Genomic DNA, 21,000 nt, shown 5'->3' on the forward strand with positions numbered 1-21,000 from the left:
GAGGAATCAAAGCAAGCCATGAGTTCAATTCTGATCCAATTTGTAACAAGTAGGAAGTTGTCATTTGAGAGCTGTGAAATCAAGCGTAGGAAGAACAGTGTTCCTCACAACCCAACAGCATTTGTAGCGAGCAGCACTTCTGCTGCAAGCTCAGGCAGCTTGGGCTCCACGGAACCAAGACACTAACAGAGGGGTTCCCACGACACCGGGACACAGACACGGTGTCAGGGAGGAGAGTACTTCTGTTTCCTTGCTAGGGTTACCCAGAGGACTGAGACGTTATCAAAGTCCAGCATTCGGAGTTTGTTTAAAAGGCTAATTAAAAGCAAATATGTGAAAAAAAGAAAATCTCTTTCCTATGTTCTATATAACCATTATATCACCCAAAATTCTCTTTTCATCTTTCTTTCCTGAAGCAGTTAGAATGACTTCAACCTTTATCAGTCACTACCTCCTCTATACTGTGCTACTTCTTCCTTAACAGCCACTTCCCAATTTCCTTGCTCCCTAGCATTTCAACCCACCTTTTCCTCCCCTTTCCTTATCCCATTTGTTTGCTTCCTTTCCTTTCACCGACTCTCCCGCGCTAGAGGACTACTGTACCGGCTCTCTTGGGAAGCACTGCTGTGACATTATTTTTCTCCTTAATATAAATATAGAAATAATAATCTGACATCCTGCAGCAGAGCTAGAAGCTAACCCTATTGATTTCAGCAGGCTCGAGCATTTGTTTGAACCTACAGCATTTCATCGCCTAGCAACTTGTGCACCCAGTTGCTTAAGGTTACTATGGTGATGGTTGTCTAATGCAGACGTACTATCAAAGAGATGATCAAGAGCATCTGCCATTCTCACACGGCAACTTCAAGGATTTCCTCCACTGCCTCGCCTTTTATTTGGCAATATGAAATAAATGTCGGAGACAGACAAGGCACTCGCCTGTGCGTAGTAAAAACGGCTGACATGAATTCTAATTTCTACCTATCTACACACGTATCTGGGTGTACGTAACTAAAGGTCTTGGAAGTGAGGGAGACAATGATGCCACTTGCTTGCAATCATGCATCCCACCCCCGCCACAGTGACTCCTATTGCTTGAGTTGATCAACTTCACTACTCTCATTTCTTCTGAGATGCAGTGTCAGCAAGCCCCTCTTGTGGCTAAAAAAGATCCTTTATTTCATCTGGTGCAGAAATAGCAGAAAGAGAGAGGGGAAAAAAAGAATGAAAAAGGAGAGAGAAAGGCTATCTAAACTCCTTCTCTGTTTCCTGCAAGAAACAAAGGAACCCAGACAGGACTTCTGAAAGGTAAGTACATCAGTCTTCAACATCACCTCCACTGACCTTATTTTATAGGTCAGAGAAGTTTCAAGCACTGTTCACTACCAGCAGACTGCAAATTCTTTCACAGATAATCAGATCTACGTGACTAGTTGAAGCCCCAACTCACAGGGCAGTTTAGTGCTGTGAAGAAAATGTAACAAAAACAATTACCGTTTTTTCGGAAATCTCCTTTACATATGAAAGTATAACAAGCTGGTCGCAGAGAGGTGCAAGTCCACTAATATAGAATTCGGTGTCGAACTGGAAAACTGAAATACAGGAAAGACAACAGATTGTTAAATAAATGAATGTGTATGAACTACTCCCTAAGGAAAACACACAACTGATTTTCAGTGGCAATCAACAGCATGCAGCGGCACTTCAGAGAAATGAAGACTCAATACATATAACAAACCTACAGACTTCCCAGTTGGATCAGCAAGATGAAAAATTACATTTAACAGATTAAATTCCATTAAAGCTTGCAAGAAGAAATGTTTGTGCTCCAGGACATGCTAGAGATGAAATATTTGAAATGAACAGTCAGCCTGATTTTCAGTAGTCACACTGGAAAAAAAGGAAGCAAAACCAAAACCAAACTCAATAAAATAGGCAATAAATAGAACATCTTCATTCCTTTGCATATTTGCAGCAAGTTCATGTGGCCATAAGAGAATCACACCTGCTACACCTATTGGTATGATATACGAAAACACAAAGATCATTATTTATTTATCATCACTTTAAACATCACTGGAATATTTACAGATACCCTCATTACAAAGAAAACATATGGTTAAAAAGTCCCTTTTCTTGTTCATAAAACTGAAAATGTAATTTCCTAAAATCGAGACAGTTACGTGATGATTATTTTGATAAAGAGAAAGAAAAAGAGACCTGAACTCTATTTACAAAAAGGGTCATTAAAGCAGACCTCTGCCACAGAAACAGCTATTTAGTTTTATTCTGCTGGATTTACAGTGCAGGCATTCAACATCTGGGAAGCCCTTTGTGTAAGGCTCCTCTCTCATGGCGCCCAAAACAGGAATCATCCAAGTGCTTATATTAGAAAAACTTATAACTATAAGCTTTTACAAAAATATCAGATGCATCATCATTTTCCCTCAAAACATGGTTTTAGGAGAATCTAAGCATAAGTAGGAAAAAAGTTTCCTTGCCTACTGCTTAGCATGCTACATTACTAATATCTACTGTTTACTAAAATAGTTACTAATTATTTTAGTAAAGCAAAGAGAAAATGCAGCATAATGACACTAAAAGCTGATTTTCATTAGCTAAGGTAATAAGAAGGAACAGGAGAAATAATCGTCCTCCTGCTAAAGGAGAAAAATACTGTCAAGTAAAGTACAGATTTGATACCTGTCTCTCAATGAATAAGCAAATACTGGTTTTCTCTTAATGGCTGTTGACACTGACATCACTGGGGCACCACAGCACAGCACAAGGGTAGAGCACTCAATCTACTCTAGGAGAGAACAGGTTCACATTTGTAATCCTGTACGTAATTATTTTTTTTCTAGCCTGCGAGACCGATGAGATTACTTCAACTGTGTCACATGTTGCTCTGAGTGATGATTTTAAACAAACCATGTCAGAAACATCTACATAATATATCTTATACCCAGTTTACAATTTAGTATTTGGCATTTTAAAAGAATAGGGAAGGCAGGAGGAAAAACATGGAAAAGAAAAAACAAAGTCAAATCCATAATGCTGGCTAGAAGGACAAGCAAAGAAACTTTCATTTCAGCCTTAAATAGTGACAAGAGAAGGCTATCAAAGGCATATAAAATATCGTGGTTTGAATTTGGAGGGGAAAACAGCATGGTGAATGGTACCTTTATAAAGATTACGGGGACAGTTTTAAAAAACCACATGTGTTTCTTTGACTTTCACTAGAACTTTAGTTCCTTTGCCAGTGAAAATGTTTGTAACATCCATGAAATGGTGCATTTAGGATCTAACAGTAGTACTGTTCTGCAAGACAAAAATAAACAAACAAATAAAAATCATCACTTCAAGTTTTGTTTTTAAATAGAGTTTAGTTTCCTCGGTTTCACTTTCAGCTTTCTCCCAGCTCATCCTCCTCAAGAGGCCTTGTTGAAACACAATGCTCTAGCTCTGCTGCTACAGCCTTGAACAAAGAATAGTTGGCATAGACAGTGCTTCTTGACCTGATAAAAACCTTTGATGCAGCTAATCAAAAAAGTTTTACTGAAAAACATTATAGAAGTTCTAGCTGCACAGAACACTAATAGGTTAATTTGACTTACTCTCTGGACACTTCATTGTGATGAAGGGGGAAAAAAAAAAAACCAACATAGAGGCATTGCAGAAATGCTGTTAATTTGAAAAGGATCCAAAACAATTAAAACAAACATAGTATTGAAGTAATTGGGAACGACCAAGGTATGGCCATGTGTCATACATGTTTATGCCTGTCATAAAAGAAGATGGAAGATATGCTGACAGTGGATCTACTCTATGTTCAGCACCTATGTACAGCTGTCAAACAAATCACCAGGAAGCAAAAAGAAGAAACCTGTACATCTCTTTTTGTTGTTCATTAAATGAGATGTATGAAATACACCACACTACAGAAATAAAACAACATATGCTACATTATTTACCCAAACTCTATAAAGCAACTTTCTCTGGAATTTAAAGATCCACACACATGCAGTGGACTGAAACTAAACAAAGTCTATTTCGTTTAATCAAATCTCAAAAAGCAACCCCTGCTTTTCCACTGCAGATTTAGAGTGATATTCTGGTTACCGTCAGAGGTTTTGGCCATTGATTTCAATGGGGCCAAGGTTTCAACATTGTCTTTTGGGAGAGTAAGCAGGAAGCTGAACTAGCATGCAGAGAATTAACATGAAACTTAATGTGTGGAGAAAAAGAAGGATGTTTTCGGGGTTGTTTTTTTTAGTTCTATGTGATATATGAAAGAAATGGAAAAGCCAACACACAAGCTAATTTTTAGGTAGCCCACTTGTATACCAACAGCAGCAGAGCCACAAAGCACCATGAACTGGCCCAGCTTACCTAGAACTCTGGTGCACTGTTAGCTGCTGGGGTGATGCCACTATGCATTCCCAAATTACCTTTTAACCAGCTACTTCAGGCAGATCTGCAAAATTTGCAGTCGTTGCTGTAGGCCACAGTACAGCATACTAAGTGTTTTCAAATGGTATCTCTACCACCAGTGTTTCTACTGAGCTAGGTTATTGATGCCAAACAAAATAGTACACAAATTGGCATGTTTTGATTAGCTATGATCATGTTCATGCAGTTGCATTTGATATAAAATATAAAGACTTTTTTTTTTTCTTTTTTCCACAGTATGTGCATTCAGTTCCAGCTAGAGGACCAGGAAAGGTCCCATATAAGTATCACTTAAGCTGTCTTTAGATGAATAGAAGCAAATCACAAAGCATAAACATATACACATGGTATATTTTTATTGAAATAAAAGAATATTCTTACTTTTAGGTATACTATCCAACATAATCCTTGAAGAAAATACAAATCTCATATTTTTCTCTGAAAATCATCATATATGAACACCTGCACTAGCATTTAAGTATTTCCTTACAAATGGTTTCTACCTCCCATAAGACTCTGCAATAGCCTTTATATATTCAAATTTCCAGGGCAGACCTACCTCTGACTAGGTAGAAAGCTCAGGATGTGCCCAGTTAAAGAAATGTCAACTGCGACTCGAAAGGAACTGTAAATTTCTGGTGAGAAGCAGTGAAGTAACCCACATGAAGGTCCTTTATTGGGGCTTGAATATCCTTAAAACGCCCTGCGAATTTTCTACCCGTACTACTATATGTGAAATCAAGCAACTATTTACCTAATCATGTACATATTTTGGCATTTTAATGGACAACCCTTTTCCTTGAATTTCAGTAGGAAGAACAGTAGGGTAAGACTAAAATCGATGGCGGGTCCTACACATCAATGATTAGCAAAAACTGATGCTTCCAAACTTGGAATTCACACCCTCTACTATTTATTTATAATCAAAATGGTTGGAAAAGTCATATTCAAATTTATTTTTGTTCGAAGGTTGGAGGTCCAGAAAAGCTTTAGAGAAAATTTAGCAACCGTTAATCAATCATTCTATATATAACTTTGAATGCCACATGGCAAAGAGGATAAGCATTTTCATTAAAGCAAAGCAGGGCAATGAAAATGATACTGTTAACTGAATATGATAATGGAAGAAAAAAACCCCACCTAGACTTAAAATCAAAACTCTGTAAAGCCTCTGCCACTGAGAGCTGTTGCCTTACTACTTGCTACCAGCACAGAATGGAAACGAGCAATAATTTTGCTACTAAAACAAAACAATTTCTCTCAATTACAGTATCACACTAATCAGAAACATCAGGAAAAAAGCCCACTACCTCATCATGCCAGTAACCATCCATCTGTTGAGGTCTACTCTTTCAATTAAATTAGAAAAATGTTTTGTCTACTCTAAGCGGTGTTACAATTTGCTGTTTTACCTGTAGTCAGGTTGTGTGAAATAGAAGTGCTACCCTGGTGCTGAAGTCATCTTACCCTTACTCCATCTCACACAGCAATAAAAATAATCTTTTGAAATATGGTAATTGCCTGTACAACTCCCTAGCTTCAGACACACACAACTTTTAAGGAAATCCCATGGAATCCTTGATGACAACTAGAAAGTCAGGAGCTTAAGTTTCAAAGCTTCAAAGTTGATTTTCTGAAAAACTCTTTTTTCCATTACATGTTGAACTGAGAAAACTTTGTTAACCAACAGGGAAAATATTCAGGAGTCTGATAGTCCTAACTAATTTTATCATGAAATTTATAAATGATCTGTTTGGGTTGTGGCAAAACAGGATGAACAAAAGTCTAAGTGCAATCAGATATATAAATGGGTTGGGTTTTTTCCTTTTTTTTTTTTTAGCAATTTGCTTCTCAGAGTGTAGCAGACTTGCTCCAATGAAATGTTTACATAAATCAGCATATAAAGTTGATGACATTTAGTCACAGTTAATTTCCTGCTCATCATGTCCATTAATTAAGCTTTAAGTTCCATCTATATAAAGAGAAAAATGCTTGTATGGTAGATTCCAGTATCTCGCTTTACAAACCAAAAAATAAATATTCCCGTGTTTTCTTTTCAGACAAAAATGTGCAATCTCAATGCTTGGTGGTAACTTGCTGTGCAGTTATACAGCTATTCCCTCAAAAATCACATGTGTTGTTACAAGCATATCCACAAAACATATAATTTTTAAACCAGAATTCTACTTTGTGGGGAATTCGGGGGAATACAGAGGGAAGACAAGTGCTCAAGAGGCATTGCTGGCTGGTTGGCACCTGAAATTAAGCTGAGATTCCTCAGATAAAATTTGGCCTAAAATAAACTGAATAGGAAGTCTCTAACTGACTTCAAGTCTTGTACTGACCTCCAGCGTTAATCTCCATTTTAACAACCTGAGTAACTGAGGCAGAGAAAAAGTACTTCTCTATAAAAGTATATAAAATCCCGAGCTACTTGACAAAGCCATTGAAGACTAGATGCCCCATTTCACTTCAAAAAGGCATCGTATTAACTTCAAAGTGCTAATTAGTTCTTTAGCAACCATCCTTCTCGCAGGCTCCAGTTGAGGAAGGGTTCCCTGTTCAGACCAGAAGTTGTCCAGCATTACAGCTTTTGTACATGCATCAGGAGCGAGCACAGAGGTCATGCAGTCTTTAAGAAGGATCACAACGGCATTTAGTCCACGTTAAGCCTGTAATTCAATACCAGTACTTTGTAATCAATACACTACTTCACAGTGGTAGCTGACAGAGCTAAACTGATGGGATCTGCTCAGCTAACATACATTTAAACCTAAATAGAAACATTTCACTGGAGTTTATTGTCGACACTGAATGAAGACCCACATAGGCAATGAACTGTAACATATAACCAGAGACAATGGAAAAGATTACTGAAGAAAAGCACCATTAATATACTGAAAGATGTAAATAAAATCAGCAGTGCCACGCAAAGATCTCAGTGCACGAGACCTGTATAATTCATCTAATTTCTCTTACATGTAATCATGGCATTATCTTCTTTAAAATAAAACAGCTAGAACATTTCAGTGGTGTTACTTCCCCACATTATGGGCCATATGGTTTAGCATCACAGTAGATACCATATTTATTTTCTACCTCAGAGTACATATGGCTATGTGTTAAGACAGAATCAGAAGATGAGGACGACCGTGTTACACAGGGTCCTATGTACCTAACTTGCAATGCAGGAAATGCTGTTTCCTTATTCACTGGGCTGCAAACCACTGAAGAAACATTTACGATCTACTGATGACATCATGGTTTACTATGATATTATTGTGGAACTTTGAGGCCCTCAGAATGGCTCTAAAAGAGTATAAATCTGAAACTGTTGAGATATGAGAAAACACTATATTGTCATAGGCTCCATAGGTATTACCCTGATGAGCAAAGAACAGAGTATCAAGTCTCCTACTTCACCTCTGGTTTTGCAAAATTGTAAGAGCAGGAAGGAAAAAAAAAACCCAAACAAACAAAAAAACCATTAAACATGACAAGTCATATTGTGTTATGAGTTTCATTTTTCATAAGCATGACACCAAGGTGTTACGAGCCAAAACATCTAAAGGATATTCAGCTATCCTGCCATTGAAGGATATTCTTGCTTTGTGTAAATTCTTCACATTATGAAAGTGTATCAGCTTATGCATCCACTTAGGATATTAATGGTCTTGCAAAAAAACTATACTGGCTGCTGGTCTGCCCATTAATAATATCAGACCTTCCAGCTATGCCTTTGAAAAGTAAAGTTGAAATAAAATTGAAATAGATGCTATGGCATGACACAGAGCTCTCAAGAAGACCTTCTATGTGATTACATCAAAAGCTATTGTAATTTATATTGAGACTTGAACAAATAATGTCTCCCTCTTTTCCCTCCCAATCTAATACCCACTTTCCAATGAGTGCTGCTGACAGCATTTGGCAGAGTTGTTTCAGTGCTTTGACCTCAAACCAGAAAGAAAAATCTCAAGCACATTGTTAACAGGTTAAGTGAGATAAAACACCAGTCCTCAAGAATACAGAGAAGATTTTAGGCTAAAAATTGTAAGATGAAAAAAGTTACTTCCACAAAAATAACCTTCAAGTCTGCACCTAAATAGTCTGATGACAGCTTTTTTTTTTTTTTTAAAATGAAGTTCCAATAGACAGTCATGTAAGACTAGCTCCCTCCACATAGACACATTATAGCTGAAGTTGCCTCTGTTCACTTATCACTATGTAAACAACCCCATTTAATTATTTTCTAAAAGCTACTTACAGGTACAGAAAAGATTATATAAAGATCTGCGGCTAAAACTCAAGACAACTTCTCCTTGACAAAATTCTCTCAAATATCCTAGAATTCCACAGTTAATTATTCTGTTGGGACTATGTAATCTTAAACGACAAATAGCTTTCAGGTCTCAGTTAATTGTCAGGCATGCCACCATCTCTCAGTATCCAGAGCTCCTACAGAGTTTAACAAGTCTCCTAGTTGATTTTCAGAAACTATTTTAAAATGGTTCTTTCCTGAAATCAGAAAGCAGAGTATACACCTATGCCATGCACCCTTCTAATCTGACATGAGTCAGGATCTTGCTTGAACACTCTTGTCTACAATCTCATGTCATTACAGTCAAGACAAGGAAGCACCAAAGTTTACAAACTGTTGTCCACTCTGGCCTGCAGAATCCCAGAAGACCTGTTTATCTTCCCAGCACCACCTCTTCATAGATATTTCCTTTCCCCAGAAGAAGCTTCTGGGGACAGTTGTGACTTTTTGTTTACGTCCCCTCTTCCCCTCCAAATTTCCTTTGAATTCCACTTTACACTTTACTTAATACACGTTTTGTCAAGACCTTTTCCATTAATCAGCAGTAATGAAATTTATTCACATCACCTAAACTAGCCAAATAAGAAATCAATGGAAAACATAAAATGCAGAAGCAAAAAAGGCAACAAGAAGAAATTCAAATCAATTCTCTAGCACTATACCAAAGAGATGGTTAAGAAAAAGGAGAAAAAAAAGTTAGGAGCAGTGTAGTCAAACACCACATAATCCAATAAAGTAGCGCCTATTTTCTCCTTACTACTAGACTGATCATCATTTAACCAAGATGAAAAACCAAGTTCTCTGTAGGAATCTGTGTGAAGGGAAAGTTAAGACATCCACTGTTCACACAAGGATCTCTGATCACAGAATTTAAGGCTCTTTATGAATACCAAAAAAACCACCAATGCAGGAGGACATTATGACAACCTTATCAACTAAAAATGAGGAGACATTTATGTTACGACTACACGTTGCCTCTGAACTGTAACAGCTTTTTCAGGCTAGAATGTGAAAACAGACCTTTAAAGCGTACGTAATTTTGAAAAAGAGCGCATTTGTACAATCATACCTATTTCCACATAGCGGTTTGGAAGGTCACGCATTTCACTGGCATGCCGTTCTTTTACTGAGCAAATCTAGGAAACAGAGATTTGGATCATTATGATGAACAAACTGTAATTCCTAAAATGATACTAACTTTTCCCAGAAAATCCTTTTCTTATTGAGGCATTCTCGGACATGTATTTCTGTATTTTGAAAAACGCAGGCTGTAAAACAGTGACAATGCATCACTGAAGAAGAAAACCCGACAGGAAAGTTTTAACTGTAGTCCACGGCCTTATAAATATGCTGGGAGAGGAGAAGGAAGATGGATCACAAGAGATAAATATGAAGACATCTGCCCACTATGATTTCTTCATAGTAGCATATATGTGAGGTTTGACTGTGGTATCTTCTCCCACTTTGCATCTCATTCCCTTACAATATTAGTAAGAATATGCTATTGCAGCTGCCAATACAAGAGGAGAGTATGTACGTATAAAGAAATGCAAATACCCAAATGTTGTGAAGCACGCACAATCCAAGGGGGAAGGCAGGTGCAAAACTTACGACAAACCCCCTCATTTGTAAAACTCTAAGTTTAATGCTCCAAAAAGCTTTTTACGCTTCACCTACCACACTTTACCCTCCCCTTTCCATCTACTCCTACCGAGCACTTTTAATTTCCCACTGTGCGGTGATGTAGCAGTCTGTTATTAGAAAACAGCTAACAGGCTTGTAACAAACTCATGTCAGGTGCTGGTCTGAGCAAAGCATAGTCAGTCTGCAGCGCACAAGTTCGAAATGCCAGTTCCCTGCTGAAAGCAGAACAAAACACCAAGCAGCCTGTCCCTCTACTCCACCCCTATTTTTTCCATGGTTGACTGAAATCATGTGGCTGTTTTAGCAGTCACAACCTCCTCAGCCCCCAAAACAATCCCCTCCAAAAATACCTCATGGTAAGTTGTTCTTCCTTAATGTTAATCAAAAGAAATGAATTCAACAGCCCACTAAAAGCTTTCAAAAGAGGAAATCTCTCCAAGGCACAGAGGAGAGAAGTGTCCCCGAGGATTACATTCGCTGCGTGCTCACACACAGAGATCTGCCTGACCGCTGGGTGTCTATCACTCCTCCTCCTCATGAGGGTCAGTTCAATGACATTTCTATGGCAGCAGGAGTTCTGCACACTGTAGTCAAACCAAATTCTATTTTTTTCGATTGTCTTTGCTTTTCAGAAATAATCCTCTGTTTGTCTGTGATAACAGCAAGCATTTATTACAAAGACAGGTAATTGCACCTTTACTGAATTTCCCCAGCCAATAATCAGCGTTAAATTATCCTTCCAGCAAAGGCTGCAGGGATACATATCTGGGCGAAGGCTTATGTCATCTCGAGGCACATTGGTAATTCTTTGCTTGGAGATCATGTCAAGTATCTTCACGCCCTGGAAGTTTAAATACAAGAGAACTTTATTCAGTATGACAAACTCCTACTCACCACATCCCATATTATTTTGTACACTAAGGCAGTCATAGTAGTTTATGGCATAAGTTTCAGGGTAGGGCTGAGCGTGCCAACAGAAAAAGCTGTTGATACACCCATCTAACCCAGGAGGTGACAGAAGGAATGAAGGGATTAGAGTAATTTAGATATTTTAAATTCACGTGCCAAATGAAAAGATACAGTAAGCAAATGAGTTACAGATTAGCAACTCCAGTCATGAACCAGCTCAGCTTGTCGGGCTGGTGCTACTACTGGAGAAATGAAAAAATCCCAGCTCTTCCACAACAGCCCCTGTAGAGAAGCAGAAATTTCCACCTTGTAAAAAGACAAGATGTGAAGCAACAGCTCATTAAGATAAATGAGGCCAATCTGTACTTCTCCAGAAATGCACTTCTACTCTTACATTAAAACAGAAAAGCAAGCATATTTAAATGATGCTTGGTTTTGTATGCTGAGGTTTTTCACTGCTTCCTCAGGAAATCTCCTAAACTAACAGAACAAAAAGTTTAAGGAAAGGAAGATTAAAGTCATTTGAGAGAAAGGAAAGAAAACAAAAATGAGCCATTAATCAGATTTTTCCATGCCATTTAGAAAAGGTGAGCTATAACCTTTCCAATAGCAAAATGGAGATTAATTTCGTGTTAAGTAATGACTATTTCTTAGTGGTTTAAAAACAGAAGTCCCCAAAATAAAACAAAGCATTTTAGCAGATATTTCCTTTAAGCTCAGTGAGCAGAAAAAACAACTCCCATGATCACAGAAAAGGGGATGGAAGGGACCTCGAAAGGTCAGCGTCCAGGATGCCATTCCATGTTAGGATTCTTCTAGTGACAAAACTGATTTAAAAGATTCCCCTGTCTGTTTCTGTTCCCCCCCACTGCGAGTTTCTGTGTCCCCAGCTGTACAGATTCAACTGTTTGTAAGTCAAAGAGTCTAAACATGGGGGTCTTGGTCTAAGCCTGGGTTTGCCTTTTTTTTGTTTTGTTTTTTAAATCACAAGGAGCAGTAAATGGCATAGGGGTAGGGCGGGGTTTTTTTCAGTGATCTTTGTCACTGAACAACTGTGAGCATGGAACACACTCCTAATGGCATCTCTCAGGTTACCAGCCATCAGAGTTTCAGAAAAAGACTTATACACATCATCTGCACCATACAGAGCCCAGATCTCTGGGTAACATAAACAAGGCGCTTATGCTTTGTGTTTTCTAAGCTCATCATAAAGTTGTCTTTTATTAATCTTACCACTTTGTCTTCAAGGATGATTTTCAGATAAAAGTGACCCATATCACACCTTCTGTTTTTCTACAAGGCAGCAAATCCTATATGGGATAGACTGGCTTACGTTTAAAGTGCCTTTCAAACCAATAGCGTAGGATCCTCTATAGTTAAAAGTATGCCATTTGCATCATGAACCAAAAGGACTTCCAGAGTCAACTTGCTATCATGAAGGAGCCTAAAACCTATTCAGATGGGAGCTAGGAAGCCTGATGCCTCTAAGGATTTGGTCCTCAGGTGTCTCAGTTTGTAAAACTTACTCTCTTGGCCATGGAAGAATGAGAAGAGGGCACAGCAGCGAACATGGGTTACCTGAGCATCTGACAAGCAGAATTAGACCTTGCCTAAATAACCTGGAGCCCATCTCAGAATATCCAATGTCTAAGAAGCTCACATACAGTGTGCCCTCCCCCTGCCCCCCCCCCAAAAAAAAGCATAAGAAAATAAAAACTAGGTTGCCACACACAGACAGTAAGAAGCAAGGCTATAAAAGATTTTCTCTGACTTTGAAAGAAAAAAAAAAAGGAACAGAAAACCCTGCTAGAGGATGGAGAAATTTTTAAAAAGGTAAAGGGGGAAGGGAAGGGCCAATAACCAAATATATTAATCTTTTGGAGGGCAAGTGTCATTTCATTTTTCATTGAAAGATAGGCCCTGACCATGGCTTTTTGTCTCTGACAGATGGCTCTCAACATTTTATTAGTATGCTGTGTTCTGATGTGGCACATCATCTCCAGGGATAGCTCTCCTCAACTGTCCTATCTATTCCCAGCAGATTCACCTAGAATATATATTTTAATTGTATGGCTCTGAAAAGAACAAAACCTTCAAAAGAGCTAATATTACGACAATCAAGCACTCACTGAAGTTTCAATTCTAATGCAGTTATTAAAGGGGAGTAAATAAACAATTTTAATATGAATATGAAATCTAACAATTTCATATCAAACTGGTTTCAAAAGGAGTAAAAGAACAACGGCTTCAAAATATTTTAATAAATGCTTCCCTTCAGGAGGGAAAAACAACAGAAGGAAAAAAGCTAGTGTTTCAGAAGTACTTTCACCACATATTTTAAAATAAGACTTTGGAATTTAGACATGATACACACTTAAAAACATATCCCTCACTGCTGAGCTTTAAAACACAGACCTTGACCCATCAATTAGATATACAGTGATAGGTGAAATGCAACACTCAGCATGAAAGCAATGGTTCCCTTTAAAATATGAAATACACTTAGAGGAAAAAGAGCTTATTTCCTCTTAAGTCTAGCCTTTTCTAGTGGCCTACCAAAATGAGAAATTGTAACTATCATTTTTTATAATCTGTAACATTAGAAGCACATATGATAATGTCACTTCAGTACAAATTACAAAATCCAGACAAGTTTGGGGATTTTTGGGGAGTGATGGTGACATGGTGATGTTTTGTTTTGGTTTTTTGTTTTTTTTTTTTCTTAAATAAAGAGGAGTTACATTGGCATTCCTTCCTCAGACAGTTTGCTTCAATACAGCGCATTGGTCAAAACTCTGCTAGACAACAGTGTACAGTAGCAACCACCCCCAACAGTGGTATGTAGAGCTACTTTTCTTAATTTCTTCAGAAGTGGCAATCATATGGGGAACACTGACTAGCCAGCAGGAAACGCCAGAAGAAATGTCTACAAAAGAATGGGATCTAAAACACTATCCTTCAATGCCTTTTATACTTGATTCTTCAAATGTACCATTTTTCAATGGAATATTTTGGCAATTAACATTTAAACATTTCAAACAGTGTAATGCAGCGGTAATTTTGTTCATTTAACAGAGGTGACAAATACTTACCATATTATTGGCCCAAGCAATTAAGTGTCCTCTCCATTTTACATTTCTTATATTTCCTTCCCCTTCATGTAAAACCGAAGGCTTCCATCTATTCATCCAGCCTCTCTCATATAACAGCAACTATGAAGAAGTGCAACAAGAAATATTTCTGTGACACAGTGCTGTATGTAAACATGGAAGGTATTTTTTTGCTTCATTATCCCTTGCTCTGCTTGGATTCAAGGGCAGGGAAAAATACACACCTATCACAAAACAAAAGCAAATACAATCAAATGTTTTCATATAATGCATATACATTGAGAATCTTGTATACTGTAGAATTGAAGTTACTTTAATAATAATAATATTAATAAGCAGGCCTTCCATCAAGTTTCTCCAAAGAACAGTAAGTATAATTATTTCCATTTTAAGGATAAAGAAATTAAGGCATTTGAGAACCTGAGCCGTCAGCACTAGTGACAACACTTCAGAAAGCTGGTAAAGAAACCAGGCCGCCTCACGCCTATCCAGTGATCTCACAACAGGCTCCTCCTTCCCTCCAAAAAACAGGTAGTCAAAGAAAATTATCGAAGACCCCCGAGCCTGTGACCTTTTGCTTGGCCCCACGTGGAACTACATGCCTTCCACAGGGCTCTAGAGATGCTGTGTGTTAGTCCCACACGTGCAAACTGCACTGTACCACAAGTGCTGCTGATCGTAAAACTTGTGTGATTGGGAACCACGGGTTCTGCAAACAGGGAAGGTATTTTAGAGTATCTAAATGCATAGGAGTTGCTACGAAATGCTTTGCAGCAGCAAAGGAAAACCCAACTACATGCAGACAGTTTGCATGACAGTCCAGCTCTTTTACCGGTTCCTGTATGGTTTCAGAAAGTCATTTAATAGGATTATAACACGGAATCACTTTGAGTGATGCAAAGTGCAGCGCTTGGAGGGATACTTAAGTGAGAAGCTGAAGCATCTATGAAGATGATACTCTAAGGTACCAGTCCGGCCAACTTTTGCATGAGTACATGCCCGTACAGACACATGCACAACCTGAACCCAAGCTCACATGAGTGCACAATGACCGTTAAGAGGTGTAAAATTGCTACCTGCAAGGGTTTTTACCATGCTAAAACCTAAATCGAGTACCTATGTTGCTAATATTTCTTACCTCAGTTCCAGCTGTACACGCTTTTATTATACATGGCTTCCCCCTGCCCGTATTTGCATAAATACATCAAATGATAAGACACTAGTTGTTTAAAATAACATCTTTTAACAAAATAAGGGATTTTTAACGGCAACTACACAGCGTGCCTCTCTCTCCTACAGCCACAAGATGGCACCAAAAGACAAGTATTTCCTCCAAAAGTTTAAAGCAGTCACTATCTAGGATAGTCTATCACAAACTTTTGCATGAAGTGCGCTGCAGACATCAAACTTGTCACCCAAGCATATCTTGCTACGTTAATCCCACCCAAAATGACTCTGTCCTTCACATAGCTCACATGAAGGCCCACCTTTTAGACAGTCTAGGTTGGTTTTCCGCCCCACCCCCCACCCCTCCCCCTCAAAGGCTACTCAATAACTCTTACAGAATATGCTATTTTACAGCAACCAAGAAATGATGCTGAAAGCAGGGGTAACATCTATGCTCATAAGGCAGTGCCATACAGAGTAATGTGCTTTAGCAGGCTGGTACGTGGATGTGAAACACAGGAGCAGCCCTCAGCTCAAACTAATCAGCTCCACTCAGAAGCTGAGGATGCCGTTAAAAACTAAGCGCTGTGCTGATCCAGACTTGAAAGTTACTTTTTTCCTAGTTCACAAACTCCTAAGGAGAGGCTCGACAGAAAAAGAACTGTCACTCTGATGCTTCTTTCAACACAGTCCAATAGACAGCAGTAAATACATAGTATTTTCATCCGAACTTACTGGACAAGGCTGTGAAAACTGATGTGAATGATGTGAAAGGTTAAAACTTGCTGATGTCAATTATATTAACTGAACTTTGAATCTTTTCAGCTTGTGACTGAATTGTGATTTAAGTTTATTACACACAAGATCCAGAGTGAGCTTGGAAAGACACTTTGCAGCTACTTTGTTACTGTTCATGGTTTGTGAACATCATACTCTTTCATGACACTCTACCTGAGTAAGAAGCTGCAAAGAAAATAAATGATCTGAGAAAGAACTGGTGAGGAGAAAAGAAAAAAAAAAAAAATCCTGCTTCAGTCTATGCTCAACTCTAAGGACATGCTTAATTAAATTCTCAGACCAAGGCAGTAGAAGACAACAGCCTGATATTGCCTGTAATAAAGATGGGAAGTGAATCTGAATCACTGCAGCACCCAGAATTCCCCATTTCATATCAGCAAGTGCAATAGGTCTAACACTGAAGCCAAAGGACACGCAACATTGTGGCTTCAAAAAAAAAAAACCAAAAACCTCTCAAAACATACTTCGCTAATTTATCTGCAATGAATTATCTGCATTTTACTGATATATGATATGATTTATTTATTATTTCTTACAGCAATGACACCTGGAAACTGAGTTACTGAACCCAGAACTTTGCTACGTGTTTTGGAACTGCTATCCTCAGTAGATAGCATCGCTCTCAAAATAAGCAGCCTAATTTATTTCTTAGTCTTCCTTTCTGTCTTCATATTGAAATGTTTATCGCACCAGAAAGCCATTTAAAACTTCAAGAGAAACTAGACATATAACAAAAATCCACAGTTTCTGGAAGGGTTCCTCCTACCACCTCCCTCTCTTTTTAGTAGGGGAAAAATATTTTAGGGCTTTACTTCCCATAAATCCCATATTTTGGCAGTCAGCATTCACAGTACTTATATTTCAACAGCAGCCACAAAAATCACTTTCTTGCATTCTCTGCAATACAGTTTATATTTTCTCCTTTTTGATTGGCTCTGGTAAATCTTTCTAGTCCTTTGTTACAATATAGTAGTGCTTAGAACGCACTTCCAGCATCTCTTGTATGTACCGTGACATGATAATATAGCTAAAGTAAAATAAACTTTGACTTCAAGGTTCCCCACCCACACTCCTTCATGGTACATTGCAATCTTCTGATAGTTCACTACTTATTATTTTGTGAGTCTTCTTAACTGCTTATGCTTGTCCTCTGGATCAATAAGAAAAAAACACACACTGAAACGCATGAGACAAGAGGACGGTGCAGGACACTTTTTGGTTTTAAAAACGAGTTGATAGAATTCTCTTGGATTAGTGCATACATCTCTCTATATCTTTCACTACCAGGAGATTAACCTCCTCCAAAAAGAGCTCAAAACTCTATTTTAGAGTGCATCCGCTAAAGAGAATAGACTAGTGCTTGGATTTAATGGAGCCTATCGTGCAATTAGCATTAACGCTAATTACGTGTAATCCCAGTCTTTAAACTATGTACAGGATTTCTCAATCCTCTGAACAAAGAGGCCAATGATTGCAGCTTCGGTAGTATCAATACGGTGAAGTAATTCAATTCAATTTCACCCCACTACCAAATATCACCTTCAGAACACCGAAATAAAAGACGTCTATTCTCACACAGTGAAAAGCTTCAAAGGAAACACACTTTTACTGATGCACTATGCACCGCGTCATGGCTTTGCTTCAACATAGTGCCTTCTCTGTAAAGATCTGGAGGAGTTTTACAGAAGAAAAAGGCTGAGACTTCAATCTGTAACTGAAGAGCCACCCTTCCCTTCCCTATTGCAGCACTGTTGGATTAGTTTTTATTTCACAACATAAAAATTAGGAAAAAAATTCCTGCATTTTCCTTGTCCTGTTCTTTGTTCGCCTGAGTGTGAAGATGTGCCTACCTGTGGCATTTGTTCTGTTTTCTGGCACCTGTATCACCAACTCGCCCCTCAGCCAGGCAAGATCACAAAAAACCTAAAATGCTACTGCCATGGCTACAAGTGATCACTACAGATATTTATTGTTTTCAGCATAAAAACCATCTACAGGCACAGCCAAGATTAACAGATATCCGACAGTAACACAGAAAGGCATGCCACATGAAGACTTACTGTTTAATCGTGCATCCCTAGGAAAATATATAGCAACAATAAAAAATTATCACTTCTGTTTGGAACAGCGATGGACTGGATGAGCTCAAACGAGGCAGAGAATAACGTAAGCCTCAAGTTTTCACCTGAAGATGAGTTTTCAAAACATTGTCACAAAACACTGTTGTCTAAGGAGCTGGGGTGTGGATGGGGGGGAGGGCAGAAGGTGCAGTCAAGGGAACTCAAGCAAGGAGGCAGTGGCAGACAACAGCAGCATCGGGAGATAAGTGATGGCAACAGCGAGATACAAAACAGGAGCTGCTGCTGTAGTTCATGGACAGACAAGCTAGAAATTTTGAGATGTTTAATACAAACAAATGCCATACAACTTTTATTAGGCTGTACTTTTAATAACTCGACTGCTAGATTCCAGCTGTCACCTATTCACAAAGAGCTACAGAATTAACACCTTGGAAAGCAAGTCCTGCAGCCTTGCAGGCAGAGACACAAGCTCTCACACATTTCATATATTTAGATCCTCTTTGCTTGCCACCTCAGGCAATGAAAAAAGTTTTCTACACAGACATTTACATAACACACAGCTATAGATTACACACACACAGGACTACGATCCATTCTCTCTTTACACAAACCACATTTGTTTGTTACAGCACAAGGAGAATGTTTTGTTTTCTGTGATAAAGAAGAAATGCACATCCAAATAGTAATAAAGAAAAAATGTAAGCCAAATAATCTGCTTATTAAGCAATCAGCACGTCACTACATATCAAAGTCTCATCTGCTCAATAATATGGGATACATCTGGGCATTACACATCGCAGCAAGCAAATCACAGACCTATATTACTGTGGCTTGCTTGCTCCTACAGTTTGTTTCCTACTTATGGTAAATTATCCAATGCATGGACAGAAATTGCCATAGTATTTACTCTTTCTTCACTTAAACCAGACCTTTGAGTATTTACTGACTGACATTTTATAGCTTACAAAGCAATCTGCCTTTCTTGTCTGGTACTCTTCTACCCAACATAATGCCAAACAGCTGACTATCTGCTTTCTAAAAATGGACTGTGCTGCAAACAGCATCCTGACAATTTAATAATTTGTCAAAGTAGTCCAACCAGTTATTATGAAGTACGTATCATAGGGTTAGAGGTAAAGGTCATCTACTTACTCACAAAGCAAAGCGCATCTGCTGACACTAAAAAGCAGACAATTAAAAAAAAAAATCTGAGACATTCCCTGGCAGACTTGACTTTAACATAAAAATTCCACTACCCATAACAGCAGTTGCAGATCCCCAAGAATGCTATTTCTCTTCCCACTTGTGCATTGTTTGCAATCGCTATCCTTTCTCTGTATATGACGTTGCTCCACCTGCAGTGGAAAGGAATGTAGATCATCTTGTTTCATCTCTCAGGCAGGAGACACCATGAGTCCAGCCCCGGATTCTAACACCAAAATAAAAGTTTAGATTTTTTTTTTTTTTTTTTAATAATGAGAAATTTGCCCCAGGTAACACTAGGTTCTCTCTGCTTTTATAACAGACAAAGAAAAGAGAGTCTAATGTTTAAGCATGGGCAACAACATGCTCAGATGCTAATTCTGGGACGATAAATGGGACAAACATGTTCAGACACATCTGCATTTGAAAACCAGTTTCTATAGTGTATCTTCTCCAGCAAAGAAATACAGACCCCATTAAAAATATGTTTTTATACCTATGTCCACCATATATATATTAAAAATATATAAATATATTATGTAGATATAGACACAGACAGATATAAAGATGTGACTGTTGACAGTCACAGGGTAAATTTTCAGCTTTATCTTGGTTCCCTAGCCTTTAAAATGTTTCAGACTGGATACTCAAATCAACACTTAATATACAAAATGCAGGTCCTAGGCAAATGAGGAGCCAAATCCTTTAAGATACTGAATATCCTACTCCATACTGGCTTCAGAATTCATTTGCTTAATTGTACTGGGTCCCCTCTACCATGCTGGGCAGAGAACCCTACAAAAACCCTTAATGACCACACATACAGCACAGTGATTCAATCACTTCAGAGGATTCGCTCTCCTACTACAAAAACCTTCGTGTCAGGTTATTGATGTTAATCAAAACATGAAATAGGGAGTCTCATCAATGCCTCTGCCAAGAAAGAAACATCAAGTTGTCCTGCTCTCCTAAGTTATCTTTACATAAGATGCAGTACCTGATACCTTGACTTTGAAACTGAAATATTCTTCAGTCTCTAACTCTTCATTAGTTCTGCTTCCTTAACCCTCTGGATATAATGGATACTCAAACTCCGCAATAACGTTCACTTAGTTGATGTGTTGGGAAAGACCAGCACTCTAACAGTTAAATAAAAAACACCTTGTTTTCAGCTTTACCACCCTCATTTAGTTGGCTTTTACCCTGTTATTTTTTAAGATTAGACCCTTTTTTAAAAGGTAGAAGGTTATGGCCTTCAATAGCACAGTATTTGTCTTTTCCCTTGCTTTGAAACTCTACTGTCTGCTCTGGACAGGAA

The 21,000-nt window shown here is 38.3% G+C and overlaps 1 protein-coding gene across 1 annotated transcript in view; it reads right to left on the reverse strand.

Annotated features, from left to right (window-relative positions):
* VPS41 (vacuolar protein sorting 41 homolog (S. cerevisiae)) overlaps nt 1-21,000 on the reverse strand; it is a 110,610-nt gene that overhangs the window by 39,490 nt on the left and 50,120 nt on the right. Inside the window, exons 7-10 of the mRNA XM_009321437.1 lie at nt 14,416-14,535; nt 11,109-11,255; nt 9,840-9,906; nt 1,495-1,592 (exon numbers count right to left, since the gene is read on the reverse strand). Of these exons, the coding sequence (XP_009319712.1) occupies nt 1,495-1,592; nt 9,840-9,906; nt 11,109-11,255; nt 14,416-14,535 (432 nt within the window). The remainder of the gene's footprint in view (nt 1-1,494; nt 1,593-9,839; nt 9,907-11,108; nt 11,256-14,415; nt 14,536-21,000) is intronic.

The sequence above is a fragment of the Pygoscelis adeliae genome, unplaced genomic scaffold, assembly GCF_000699105.1.
Source record: "Pygoscelis adeliae isolate BGI_AS28 unplaced genomic scaffold, ASM69910v1 Scaffold40, whole genome shotgun sequence".
In the NCBI taxonomy this organism is placed as follows: domain Eukaryota; kingdom Metazoa; phylum Chordata; class Aves; order Sphenisciformes; family Spheniscidae; genus Pygoscelis; species Pygoscelis adeliae.